At 40.6% G+C, this 14,180-nt stretch overlaps 2 protein-coding genes across 5 annotated transcripts in view; one reads left to right on the top strand and one right to left on the bottom strand.

Moving 5' to 3' along the window:
• The window catches only part of ELMO1 (engulfment and cell motility 1), a 578,573-nt gene that overhangs the window by 302,813 nt on the left and 261,580 nt on the right, over window positions 1-14,180 (top strand). The window lies entirely within an intron of this gene.
• LOC140709642 (small ribosomal subunit protein eS17-like) lies at window positions 53-10,948 on the bottom strand. The gene has a single exon (XM_073008963.1). It carries the CDS (start codon window positions 10,257-10,259, stop codon window positions 9,828-9,830), a length of 432 nt encoding a protein of 143 aa, XP_072865064.1. The 5' UTR covers window positions 10,260-10,948; the 3' UTR covers window positions 53-9,827.

Below are 14,180 nucleotides of genomic sequence, written 5' to 3' on the forward strand. Positions count from 1 at the left end.
TGTGTTTCCTACTCAATGTTAATTTCAAACGCACAAATACAGAGGGATTAGCTTTAGATGAGTGATCCCATGTTTTCTGGCTTTCTTAGTAAACTAAAAAAAAAAAAGTCACAATTGAGATCAATCAGGACTGAAATGGGGATTTTAACTTTTAATTATTTTCTTTTGATGGCGTTAAAAAATACAGTAGATACTGGAAAACCATTTCATATAGTCCAATATTGAATTATGACAAACACTCTTAAATAAGGAACAAAAATGAACTACCTACCAAAAACCTGCATGACTCCAAATTCAGTGGCTATTTAGTCTGATGCTGGAGGAACAATAAGATAAACAAAAACAAAGAAAAATGGGAGAGATGGGGAAGGCAGAGAAATGCCTTCTTACATTTCACATCAGACTAGTCAAATTTCAGTCACAAAGGTAGATTAATTTGTGGGTGTAGCAGAAAGAAGTGGGGGACTCTATTTTCTCTGTGAAATGGAAGATGCCACCTGCTGACTGGGCAGTGCTGGCATGGAGGAAACCAAGTATGAATGAATGGGAGCCTAAGGTGACAGTGGCAGAGAACACTCATCTATCAGGGCTACTCAGTTGGAGCCCTGGATTTGTGCTGACACCTCTCCCCTGTCCTCAAGGAGAAGAACCCAGACTCAGTCAAGATGAGGTAGATCCAAGATTGAGATCAGGGAAGGATATGAATAAATGGGGCAGGGGAATTGGTGAGTGGTTAAAATGATGACTAGATGTAAGCTTAGAAAGTATTTGATGAACAAGTCGCCTAAAGCAGGAAGAGTAAGGCTGAACTTAAAATGTAGTAAGAGCATGTCTATTAATCTCACATTCTCTGTTGGATTCTCTGTGGCACTGGCTCCCTGGAGACCTGGGTTGGAGGCCTGGCACTATCATCATCCAGTGATGTCAGTGTGGGCAGTTCCTTTGGTCTGGGCTCAAGTTTCCTCTGTAAACCAGAGACATGACGGTTCTTAGCTGGGACAGTAATTATTCCCCTAGAGAGCATTTGGCAATGTGTGGGCATGTTTCTTCAGTTGTCACCGTGCCTAGTGGTGTGCTACTGGCCAAAATCTGTAATCTCTGGGACCGTCTGTACAGTGAAAAACTGTACCACCCAGCAGTGACCTCCTTGAATAAGGCCATGCCAGATCACTAAGTTCGCTGTAGGCAATATATTTTAAATCTGTGTATTGTTCTATATATATGCATTTTGGGAAACTTTGACCTATTCTGGAATATTATTTGCAATCTGATTATACAGATAATTTTATTGTCATTTCTCTGAAAGGTTTGGGATCAGGTGTTTGGTCAGAAATACAGTCCCACGTAAGAAAATTGTTTTTCCATAAAACTTTGATTTGACTTACATGCAAATATATTTGTTGCACAGATGGTTTCTAAGAATGTAATCTGCTTTTGTAGTAAGTAAATTAATATTTTTGAAATACCATGTAGTATAGCCTTGGAGAGTTGAGCATGAAAAGTAGAAGCTGAGTAGAAATTGAATTTACCATTAACTGATTAATGTTCATGGATGAGTGTTTCTAAAATTGGAGCTTATTGATGCTGAATGTATTGTTAATTGCATAAGAAGCATATGTCTCATGAAAAGTAATTTAATGTTTTAAGTCTGTTTTCCTCAATGTGTTCTTTAAACATTGTAAGTGAAATGAATACCATGGCAGCCTGACAAAACTTTATATTTGATAAGGACTTAAAAGAAAAAACCTATTTGTAAAGAAAAGTGTGGCTTTTGGTCCACAGGCACTTTTCTTTATTGGTTAGACTTTCCTGTATCTCAGATGACTTTATTGGTTTCTCAGAAGTGTCCTTTCCCTAATTTTTTTCTGTGTCCCATTTGACTTTGGGGCATTTACTAGATAGAAAGCTAAGGCTATTTATGTGAATGCATGGGGTTAGTAGAGCATATATAAAGTCTGAAGATCTCTGCAAGGAAATTTTCAGGTGACTTTGAAAATAGATATCTCCATGATATCTATTATATATCATATAATATCTATTATATATCATATATAATATTATATATATTATATATATTATATATACCTATAGCAGTAGTGCTATAGGTAGTGGAAATAGTGATCTGGACAGCTAATTAAATTTTGATTTATGAGCTCAGTGGTCTTTTCTGAAACATTAAGATGGGCTCAATCTTTTCAGTTTACATTTTGATAAAAATCTGTTTTGAGGATGTATATCTTCTCTATGAATGTAGTTTTTCATTTGTTATTTATATCTTTCATTTGATAAATGCTTATTCTGTACCTGAATATTGCCTCACTATTCACTCTCTTTGCCAGTCAGTTTTATGGTTGAGATTTTAAATAACTGTAACTCACACACACAAACACACATGTATATATGCACAAATATTCCCTCGTTGCCCTTGTCACTCCCAGGTATCGTGGTCCCTCACCCACTTTCTAGCCGTGTGTTCCCAAGTTGTTTTTTGCCCTGTGTTAATCTTGCCTGCCACTCACTTTTCAGCCTCCTGCTACAAGACATTTCTCCATTGCTTTCTGGAAGCTGTCTTGCCAAATGCAGAGCGCTTTCCTCATCCTTTGTCTCACCGACCTTGCCCTTGACACCTGACACTCTCTAGTGACCAGGCCTCTGTTGCCCAGCGGCCAGTGATCTGTCTTGGCTCTGTTGCTGACAGTTGCTCTTAATCTCTCTGGTGGGTTTCTTCTCTGCCTGCCCATCAAATGCACAGGACCCATGACTCTGTCTCTGGACCTTTGCTTGTCTCAGTCCCTCAGGCTGCACATTCCCTGAGTAACCATCAAACACCCAGCTGTGAGCCAAAGGATGGGGATTCCTCTAGAAGACAAGTTGCTCATGGGTCCTGACATTGAGGAGTTCACTGTCTAGAGATCAAAAGTAGAGGTGATGGTGGGGTGTGGGGTGAAGAGACAAATACCAGGCAGTTTCCAAGTCACTTGGCGTGTGTCTTGATTGAGTATGCTGGGAACACAGAGGAAAGTCACCAACACAGATGTGGGGGTCAGGTCAGGAAAGCTTCCTGGAGGAAGTGACATCTAGGCTCAGAGCTGTTGAATAGTACTAGTTAACCTGGTGAAGGGAAGAGATGGAGAGTACTACCTCATGTGGAGGGAACCACGAGAGCAAAGGTATAACGGTGCATGCTTTGTTCAGGGAGCCACACTAGTATAGGATGGCCAAGGCAAGGACTGGCAAACGGAACATGGCTTGTGAGGCGAATGTGCTAGTTCAGTGGGGATGTCTTAAGCCATCCGAAGAGGTCTGTTGGACCTAAAGGCAGTGAAGAATTTCTGAAGTATTTTAAATCAAGATGAGAATGAAGTTTAGACAAATCACTATCCCACTAGAAAACCAATGTGAGAAATCAAGACCGGAAGCAAAAATAAAATGTGGGCAAAAATAAAAGAGAAATGGAGATAACTTGAACTAGGGGAGTGGGAGTGGCAATGAAATGAACAGTTTGAATGAGTTACTTTGGAACTAAAATCAACTTGACCTTCTCCAAGGAAGAGGGAGGTTTCTGCCTTGAGTGGGAGTAGACAGTGGCGTCATTAAGGAAATAGATAGTGCAGGTCTGTTGTGCAGGGGCAGGCATCTGGACCATCCATACTCTTACACGCATGTAGGACATCTGTCTAGGAGGACATATGCAGTAGGCAGTGAGATCTGGGTGGCTGAGCTCAGACCCATGTAGACATCACACTCTATATTCTAACTCCTTAAGCATTCTTATTCCCTCCAATTCATTCATCTATAGTGTCACAATATTATCTTAGTGGCTTCCTTGCTAATGTCTGGAACCTTCAAACCCATATTCTGTGCCAGTTGCTAGGATGATCTTCCTAACCAGAGTTCTGAGTGCTTCAGGGACCATACCTGGCCTGCAGCCTATCTCCGTGACTTTATCTCTTGCTACCGACTCTCCTTTCCCTCTTTCCATCCCCCATCCCCCCACTATAGTAGCCTTTGCCTATATAAATGATGGTAGGCCTCACTAGCCAGGCAAATCTCTACCACTGTGTCTTTGCTCCCATTCTTGCTTCTGCCTGAGTGCCTGTCCCACACCATGTGTCTGTTGGACAGTCCTCATGGCAAAGGCCATCTTCTGTCTGAAGAAGGCTTCCTGACCCTCTACCCAGATGACTCCATCCCCTCTCTTTGCACCGTGGACACACAATTTAAATCCTAGAACATTGTACAACCTTAAATGTATTTACTTTCGGTTTCCCTAATTGATTGTAAACGTCTTGTGAGCAGGCACCAAGGTTCATTTATATTCTAGCCCCTGACAGAGCCTAGCACATAGTGGCTTTTAATCATTTCTTATAATTCACATGAGTAAAGAGTTTCTTTAGTTCTGGTTTAAATGGTCTCTTGACCATGATAAATTCTTTTTTACCATTGGAGAATCATGGCCTTTGTTCCTCCTAACAGTAATAAAGGTATATTTTTGCTATGTGAATTTTGTGATGGGCAACCCGGTTTCTCATGTTGTATTTGAATAAAGTTTTGTAACTGTGTACTGACAAAAGCAGTGAATGTAACTGAATTACCCCACACTTGGACAGGCTCAGAACATGAGGAGGAATTGCAAATCTGAGTATCTTACTGTGCACCAAGTAAAATCTGGGGCATAGCATGATTTCAGACTCCCAAGTCTTATTTACGCTGGGTGTAATTGCTTTTACTTTTTCTAGAAATGCTTCACTCCCCAGCTCTCCCCACCAAGGGAATGGTACGAGGCTATCTCAGTAAGGAGACAAGTGGAGGGGAGGGTTCTTGGCTCATGCCTATGATCCTGCTGTCACTATTTTCAGAGACAAGATAATGGTACAGAGTTGAGTGTGTTGTAGATGTTTTGTTTTGCTTTTTTCTTACTCCCTGGAATGACAATTCTCAGTGTTTTGGAAGAAGGAAGCTTAGTGACTCCCTTGGAAACAAAATCTTTAGACTTAGAATGTATGGTTTTTTTGTTTGTTTGTTTGTTTGTTTTAAAGACACAGTCTTATTCTTTTGCCCAGGCTGTAGTGCAGTGGTGCATTTTCAGCTCACCATAGTCTCTGTGTCCTGGGTTCAAGTGATTCTCATGCTTCAGCCTCCCAAGTAGCTGGGGCTGCAGGCACGCACCACCACACCCAGCTAATTTTTGTAGTTTTAGTAGAGATGGGGTTTCGTCATGTTGGCCAGGCCTTGAACTCCTGACCTCAGATGATCTGCCCACCTTGGCCTCCCAAGTTGTTGGGATTACAAGTGTGAGTCACCGAGCCCAGCCCATGTTCTCGATGCATTTAATTATTCACTGGGAACTACTGAGAAACCCAGATTACCTGGTTTTAGTTTGACTGAAGACCTATGCTGGCCAATGTGGGAGCCAAGATTCAACCACAAAGCAGGAAGCAATGGCAAGGAAAACTAGGGCTCTCTCAAAGGTGGAACTGGAATAATAAGAAAAACTTAAGAAAAAGGCTGTGACTAGCAGATGGGGTGGTTTCAGGATGACGTAATTTTTCATGGTAATATTCACCTTCCCATTTGGCCAGAGCAAATGAATACCTAGTGTGGTTTTGGTAACATGCAAGACAGGCTGCATAGATGAGCTCAGTCTTCAAGTAATCCCTAGGAACAAGCATTGTTATCACCATTTTATAAATTCAGGAGCTGGGACTTAAAGAGGTGCAGAGAGTTCTGGTCTGTCAAATAGCCAGTCGACAAGTGGAATTTGAACTTACATATTCGGACTGCAAATCTCAGGCTCCTTACAGTTGTGTAGCCTTCTGTCTCTGGGCTTGGAGTATGATGAGGGCAATAGTGTTGTCCTTGGAATGGAGGGAAAGGGGACAGATTCAAAGAGAGAATGATTAGAAAACGTAGAAGGTCCACAGGACTATCAAACAATTCATCATATTCAGTTAAAGATCTTCTGAAATCTAGCATGGTCAGGAAGCCATTTCTAAAGATATTTGATTGACACCCAAAAGTTGCTATTTTAAGGAATAAGTGAGCCCAGAGAAGGTGTAAAGCTTTTCACATTTCAGAGATAGTCTTTAGTTTCAGAGTGATGATAGGAGAAGTAACATGCAGAAGTATTCGGATGCTCAGAAACTATTGTCAGTCATCTGAACCCTCTTGGCATCACAGTCAGACAGAAGCAAACTGCGCATTAATCCCAGGCTCTAAAAAAGTTAGATAAACATTTAACGTGCAACAATAAAATCCAAGTGCACGCAAATGAGATGTTTCTATTATTGCTTACATCTTTTTCAGAGGAAAAACTATACATAGAAAACAAACAGTCCATCTTCTTAGATGCTAAAAGTATCCAACTAAAAGAAGAAAAATCCTTTTAACATTCATTTTCATTCATTCATTCATTCATTGACTTTTTCATGAAATATTACCAAACATCCACCATACACCTGCATGGAGCCATGCGCAGTAGCTGTGGTGGTGAAGAAAGGCAGGATCTGATTGTGAAATACCTGAAATAGAAAACCAAGCAAGTGAAGGGAGTAGTTGTTTGTTTGTTTTTTTACTTGAGAGATTCCTTGTTTCCTTTGGGATTTTTAGATGTGACTTATACTGGGCACAACTCTCAAGTTATAAAAACATTGCTAGATACTTCTTTGCAGTTTTTTGCAATGTATTGAGGAGGTAAATATTTCATTATTTTGTAAGTTATTACACTGCTTATGTCAGAATCACTTAGGGCTTGCCCCCTTTCCCAGAGACCTAATTTTAAACAATGGCACTGCTTCTTAGAGAAGTATTCTGGTGGGCAGTCAGTGTGGAATAGAACACGCCTGACCCCTTTTCTCTGTTTGATTGGGCATGGTGCTATGTCATAAATAAAATATTTTCTTAATTAAACTGATACCCAACCAGTTGATAAAATCCTACCCAACAAAGCTGTTACCCAACTGAATTTGTATAATCTTGAGGTTTCCAGGAACAAATTTAAAAGTAAATCCTGGAAACTGTGCGTTCCTTGCATATCCGCAATTCTTTTTTCTTTTCTAGTTTTATCGAGATATAATTGCTATACCAAAAAAAAAAATCACATAATTAATATATACAATCCGGTGACAGTACCTTACAGTTCTTGCTTCAGCATCCCTCATAATTTATGATTAACATTTCATCTAGTTGGAAAATCTTTGCATACTGGCTGACTGTTATAGAAGATGATGAATTTCTTGAGAGGGGGGAAAATAGAAATGCCTTTAAAAATAAGATTAATCACAATGGTTTCACACAATTGCGAGAGCATATATATGTTTCTAATATTATACCAAATCAGAAGAGAAATATTTATAATGTATCAAGTAAGAAAGACTGTGAGTAAAGATGGCTGTTTCTACTGAGGAATTGTTTTCTCAAGATTGTTTCATTATAGCCACTTTTTTAAACAGATGAAGAATTTAAAGTATGTTTAGTTTACACTATTTTAAAACCTTTAAGGGGTTTTTCCTCCTCATGATGCGTACATAGTAAATCATACTTATAAAAAATGTTGGGAGAAGTAATGATTTAGATCCTAACTAATGGTTGACACAGGGAGGCCTGGATTTTTTGAGGCTGAAACCTCAAGAAAATGCTCTGAAATTATCTAGCGTGAGAAAAGCTACTATCTTTTGAGCCTTTACTATGTTCTGAGTACTTCACATACATTATTTGAAATTTCCCTTCAATGTTCCCAGACGTGGGAAGATAACGAAACCTTGTGCCCTTTCCTTCCAGTCTATAGATCTCTCTGTTCTTCTCTTCAAGGCCCACCTCAAGTTCAGAGTCATTTTGGGGAATCTCTTTTCAGCTTTTCCGGTCAGGGAGCATAAACATCAGTGATAACAGCAATCACATGTTTGGAGCTCACTAGAACAACTAAGCTGAGCATTTTCATTTATTTCTTGCAGCACCCCTCTGAGGTTGCCACTGTTACTGTTTCCATTTTACAGATGAGGAAACTGACACACAGAGAGGTTAAGTGGCTTGCCCAAAGTCACACGGCTAAGGTAGTACCAGAGCTGAAATTTAAATCCAGATAATATGTGTCCATTGCCCATACTGTGTGCTTTTGAGAGGCTTATAGATTCATATGGAGGTGGTAGCCACAGTTCAAATGAGTCCTATGGATGTGTTTTGCTTCACTGACCCAGTGTTTTTAAAAAGAAGAGAATTTGATTGCCTTTTGTCAGGGCTTACACTCCCTCCCCAATTAACTGAGAGCCCCAGACACCTTCTTGTATTATGGCTGAATGCTTCTTGCTTTCTAGTTATCTGCCTGGTACTTGAAGGCACTCGAGTTAGTGCCCGTTGATGCTGATAGTCTGTAAATGACATTTGTGAAGTTCTGAGCACACCGCCAGCACATAGAAGGTGCTTCAACCATTCGAGTTGATTGTTCCCATTCCTACTCCTTAAAGTAGTACTTGACTGATGTACAGTCTTCTGGGAGTTTCATATGTATTTGCTCGGTATTTATCTTTTCATCCTTGTAAACTCCCAGAAAGCAGGCATTTCATCTTTGGTTGGGTGTTTGTTCCCTGGCTGAGAATAAAGTACTTTAATCCCAACCTCCTGAGACTGAAGAAGAGGAAGAGGCATGTTTCCCAGTTTCTCCCGTTGTGAATTCTGAAGAAAAAAAGTCACAAGATTATATTACAAACAGACTGCACTGGACCAGGGCTCTGGGAGCTCTGCGTGTCATCAGCCCTCTGTACCAGGAGTCAGACCACAGAGTGGATCCCTCGCAGGACACACCAGTCTGCATTGAAGGGAACAGGAACCAAGTAGTCCCTGTGCATTAAGGCAGGGTGCTGGTGGAGGCGATGCCCAGACTTTAAAATAAACTGAGGGACTTTTAACATTTCAAGGGGTAAATTGGCAGTTCCCCAAGCGACATAATTACAGGGCAGTGTGTAATGTGCAATTAAACTTAACTATGAAGCAAATGATTGGAATAACACTTAGTGCACATCATTTTTTTGTTCCCATTGTGCTGACAGAGCCTCCCCTTCTCTCATCCCTGAAATGGCTTCAACAGCAATTGCTCTTCATTATTTTTTTTTAATAAAATTATATGTTGCCAATTAAACACACAATCCCATGTAAAGGAACATTTTTCATTTGAGTGACATTTTTCTTCTAGGTGATGTGGAGAAAGGATTCAGTTTAGAATAACAAGGACCCCAAAGGCACAGCCTTGCTGGGATGTTTGAAATGATTCTTTGTCTCATAATTCATTTAAGTACTTTTTTCCTGCCTTTAATTTTTGTTCTTTCTTTGACCAAGGTCCACAGCTTGGAGGCTTGTTTGTATATACAGGATTTTTAAATGTTTTAAAAATAGTGGCATTAATTTCGTTGATTGTGAATAACCAAGCTGTTACTGCCAAACAGTCGGGACCCCTTGAGAGTGTGAATATGTGATTAGATTTACTAATTGAGCTGGAAGGAAGAATTTCTGACTTCCAAAGCCAGTGATTTGAATGGAATACTTCAAGCATGAGGATGAGATCATTGTTAAATGTGGACTTGGTTTTATCTCAGAAGATCCCTTGTCCCAAGGAGGGAGGGCAGTGCCCACAAACCTCTGTTAGCTGACTGTAGCAGTGCCTATGTGGTGTGCTCACACCACCTGGGGTGCTCACCTGTGTTCTTGGGGTGCTGGATGAGGTGTCTGAAATCTGAAGCAGAGCTGAAAGGTGGTAGTTACCTCCTTGTCTCTCTTGGTACCAAGCTGAGCATTAAGTTCAGAATGCTTGCTTGTTTGTTTGCTGTTGTTCCAGGTTAACTGAAAATGCTACAGCATTGCAGAAAGATCCAAACAGCTCCACGTGGTGTTTTGAAATTTATCCCAACTGTAGGCTGAGAGACCCACAGGTTGGACAGTCTGTGAAAGCCCCAAAGTCTCAGCGTTTCCTTAGTGTCAGGACCTACTTTAGTGAACTCCGGGTCCAAGGCTGAGACCTCAGGAACATCATTATCTCTCCTTTTTTGTCTCTCTTCCTCCTGCAACTTGATGGAGATGCCCCTCCAGATCTGCTCCATCAGATGCGGGATGTAGCCTGCCCTCCTGTCGCGGAGCTTCTTGTCGGAGATAATGGTGATTTCTTTGCCCACATACTTGTTCCTGTGGAAGTCATTGCCCAGGCACGTGTAGTACTTTTCTAGGATGACCCAGGCTGCCTTTTCATGGTTTCTGATGCAAAAGCGACCCATCTTGGAGAGTCCTTAGTGAAATGGGTTTCAGACTTTTTTGCTTAGCTTTCTCCAAAGGGTTTTTGCTGTTATTGTTGTGTTGGTTTTTCTCTTAAAAAATTTTAAAACACAGTGGGACTTTAAAACAGTGATGGATTTGTTGAGAAAAAAATGAAACTAAGTTACGTACTGAACTGTATGCAGTTGACATACTGTAAACCCAAGTCCAGTGTGAATTGAAAGGTTAAAAACTTCAGAAGGCTCACATGTGCCTGACTCCCTCACTGAGGTCCCAGCCAAGACCTAGCTCACAGTAACTATTGTGGTTTCTCTATCTTAGATCCAGTTAGTATCTTTCCATTATTTCTCCAACCCAGTTCTCTAAATTCAGCCCACACTGTTCATTTTTATGTTTTGTTTAGCTAGTTAAATATTTATTGAGTACAGTACCTGCTCTGTGACAAGCCCTCTTTCTTTCTGCTGTAATTGACCAAGCTTCCACCTTTAAATGTGCATTTTCTACCTTAACTGTGCGAACCTCAGCAGCTGCTCTGCTGGGGGTTTGCTATTTCTTCTCCCTTTTCTGCTTTAATTGTTGTAATGCAAGAGTTCAAAGAACTGCAGCTCACTTCTTATTTCTTTGAAGGGGAAAGGTTCCTGGGAATCCTCTCTCTTCTGTTTTTCTCAAGTTAAGAGAATGCAGACCTCTCTGCTTTTTTAATTTTTTTTTTTTTGAGACGGAGTCTCGCTCTGTCGCCCAGGCTGGAGTGCAGTGGCCGGATCTCAGCTCACTGCAAGCTCCGCCTCCCGGGTTTACACCATTCTCCTGCCTCAGCCTCCCCAGTAGCTGGGACTACAGGCGCCCGCCACCTCGCCCGGCTAGTTTTTTGTATTTTTTAGTAGAGGCGGGGTTTCACCGGGTTAGCCAGGATGGTCTCGATCTCCTGACCTCGTGATCCGCCCGTCTCGGCCTCCCAAAGTGCTGGGATTACAGGCTTGAGCCACCGCGCCCGGCCGCTTTTTTAATTTTTTAATTAATAGACATTGTGTTTTAGAACAGTTTTAGGTTTATAGAAAAGTTGAGCAAAGGTAAGCGTTCTCTGTTACTAACATCTTGCATTAGAATGGCTCATTTGTTACAATTGATAAGCCAATATCTTGCAGTCTTGCTATAATTGTTTATTAGTTCCAATATTTTATGTATTAATTATTTGGAATTTTCTACATAGACAGTCATGTCCCCTGTGAACAAAGACAGTTTTGTTTCCTCCTTCCCAATCTGTATACCCTTTTATTTTTTTCTTGTCTTATTGCACTAGCTGGGACTGACAGTAAAATGTTACATAGAGGTGATAGGAGTGACCATCTTAGCCTTGATCCTGATCCTAGGGCAGAGTCAAGTTTCTCACCATTAAGTATGATGTCAGCCGTAAGTTTTATGTGGATGTTATTTATGTAGCTGAGGAACTGCTCTATTCTTAGTTTGCTGAGAGTTTTTATCATCAGTGAATGTTAGATTTTGTCAAATGCTTTTTCTGTGTCTATTGATACCATTATACAACTTTTCTTCTTTAGCCTGTTGATACAATGCTTTACATCAACTGATTTTTGAATGTTAAATGAGCTTTGCATACCTGGAACAAATCCTACTTGGTTGTGGTACATAATTCTCTTTATAGATTGTTGGATTCTATTTGATAATTTTGTGAAGGATATTTGCATTTATGTTAATGAGAGCTATATAGGTCTGTATTTTTTTTTTCTTTATGCCATTGGTTTTGGTATTAGGGTAATAATGGTTTTATAGAATTAGTTAAGAACTACTCCTTCTGCTTCTACCTTCTGGAACAGATTGTAGAGAATTGGTATCATTTTCTTGTTTAAATATTTTATAGAATTCACCAGTGAAACCTTCCAGGCCTGATACTTTCCATTTTGGAAGGTAATTAATTATTTATTCAATTCCTTTAATAGATATAGGTCTATTCAGATTGTCTATTTCTTCTTGTGTGGGTTCTTGTAGATTGTGCCTTTCAAGGAATTGGTCCATTTCATCTACGTTATCAGACTTTTGAGCATAGAGTTGTTCATAATATTCCTTTATTATATCCATGGGATCCATAAAGTTGACTCTTCTTTCATTTTTGATGCTAATAATTTGTCATTTTTCTTTTTGTCTTGTTGAGCCTGGCTAGAGATTTGTTGTTTTTATTGATCTTTTCAAAAAACTAGCTTTTGATTTTATTGATTTTTCTATATTGCTTTCCAGTTCTCGGTATCACTGATTTCTACTCCATTATTTTTTTTTAACTTTTCTTCAGCTTACTTTGATTTTTAATTTGTTCTTTTTTTTCTAGCTTTCTAAAATGGAAGCTTGGATGCTTGATTTTGTATGTTTTTCTTCATTGCTTGAATTCCCCATTCAATTGATATTTTGCTACAAATATCCTTCTAGCAATGGCTCTGCCTTCCACAGGGGTTCAGTGTGGCTAAACCTACTCAGGACTTTGCTATTTAAATGTTTCATGGCACTGAATATGGGTTGCCTTGGTAGGCCAACCCAGTGACTAAAGTCTCTGGCTCAGTGAGTTACTCTTTTATTCCATTAAGACCCAGTTACCAACAAACTAATGCCAGCAAATTCTGTTTACTTTCAATCCTATTGACTGTACTCTCAAAATCCTATTGACTCTGCTTTCCAGAAACCTACCTCCTTTCCCCACTTTTACCACCATTACAGTAATCTAGTACATCAGACCTCTCTCCTGTAATAGTGTAACAGCCTCTGATGGGTATTGCCTGCTCCCACCCTTGCTTATCTTTTCTGTCTTCAACACAGTAGCCAGAACGTTAAGATGCCATAGTGTTTCTTCCAGTATTGGTCAGATCACGTCACTCATTTGCCTACAACCTCCAGTGACTCCCATCTAACTCAGAGTAAACATTCAGCACCTTTGCCATAGCTCTCAAGGCTCTGCAGTGTTCTGGCTCTCCATCCTTATGTCCTTCTATCCTACTCCTTCCTCCCTCAACTCCACCCACAGAGACCCCCTTTGGATAAGTCAGCTAGGGCTGCCATAACAAAATATCACAGACTGGTTGGCTTAAACTACAGAACTTTGTCTTCTCACAGCTGTGAAGGCTGGAAGTCTAAGATCTAGCTGCTGGCAGGATTGGTGTCTCTGAGGCCTCCCTTCTTGGCTTGTAAATGGCTGCCTTCTTGCTACCTCTACACATGGCCATCCTTCTGTGCACTCACACCCTGTTGTCACTGCTTCTTATAAGAATACCTGTCACACCAGATTCTGACCCTACCCTGATGGCCTCATTTGATTTTAATTGCCTCTTTAAAGGCCCTACCTTCAGATATAGTCACATGCTCTACAGGGGGTTAGGGCTTCAACATGTGAATTTTGGAAGGGCACAATTCCATCCATAGCACCCTTGTTGGCCTTGAACATACCAGGTACCTCTGGCCTCTGGGCCTTTTACTTTTTGCTTTCTCTCCTAGGAATCTGTTTCTGGGTAGCCACGTGGCTCATTGCCTCACTTCCTTTAGTCTCTGAGCAGCTTTCTGTCACCTTCAGATATAAAGTACTGATTTCCTGCTCTTGCTCCCTGTCTACCTTACCTCCTTTATTTCTCTCAAAATTTAACATTTCTCACATGCTCTGTATTCACTGTTTTCTTTATTTCCTGTTCACCCTTACTAGCCAGCAAACCTCATAAAAGCACAGAGTATCCATGATGTTACTGAGCTACCCCAGTGCCCGGGGCAGTGCCAGGCACACAGAAGACACTCAGCACACATTTGTTAAATGAGTGCCTGGATCGAGTGAGTGGCAGGACTCCGCCCAGAGAGTTCTGGTGTTCCACCTTTTGGCAGGATTCACCCCATGGATGGAAACCACAGAAGTAGATCTCCATCTGGAACACGCTCTA

Source organism: Chlorocebus sabaeus, chromosome 21 (genome assembly GCF_047675955.1).
Source record: "Chlorocebus sabaeus isolate Y175 chromosome 21, mChlSab1.0.hap1, whole genome shotgun sequence".
In the NCBI taxonomy this organism is placed as follows: Eukaryota; Metazoa; Chordata; class Mammalia; order Primates; family Cercopithecidae; genus Chlorocebus; species Chlorocebus sabaeus.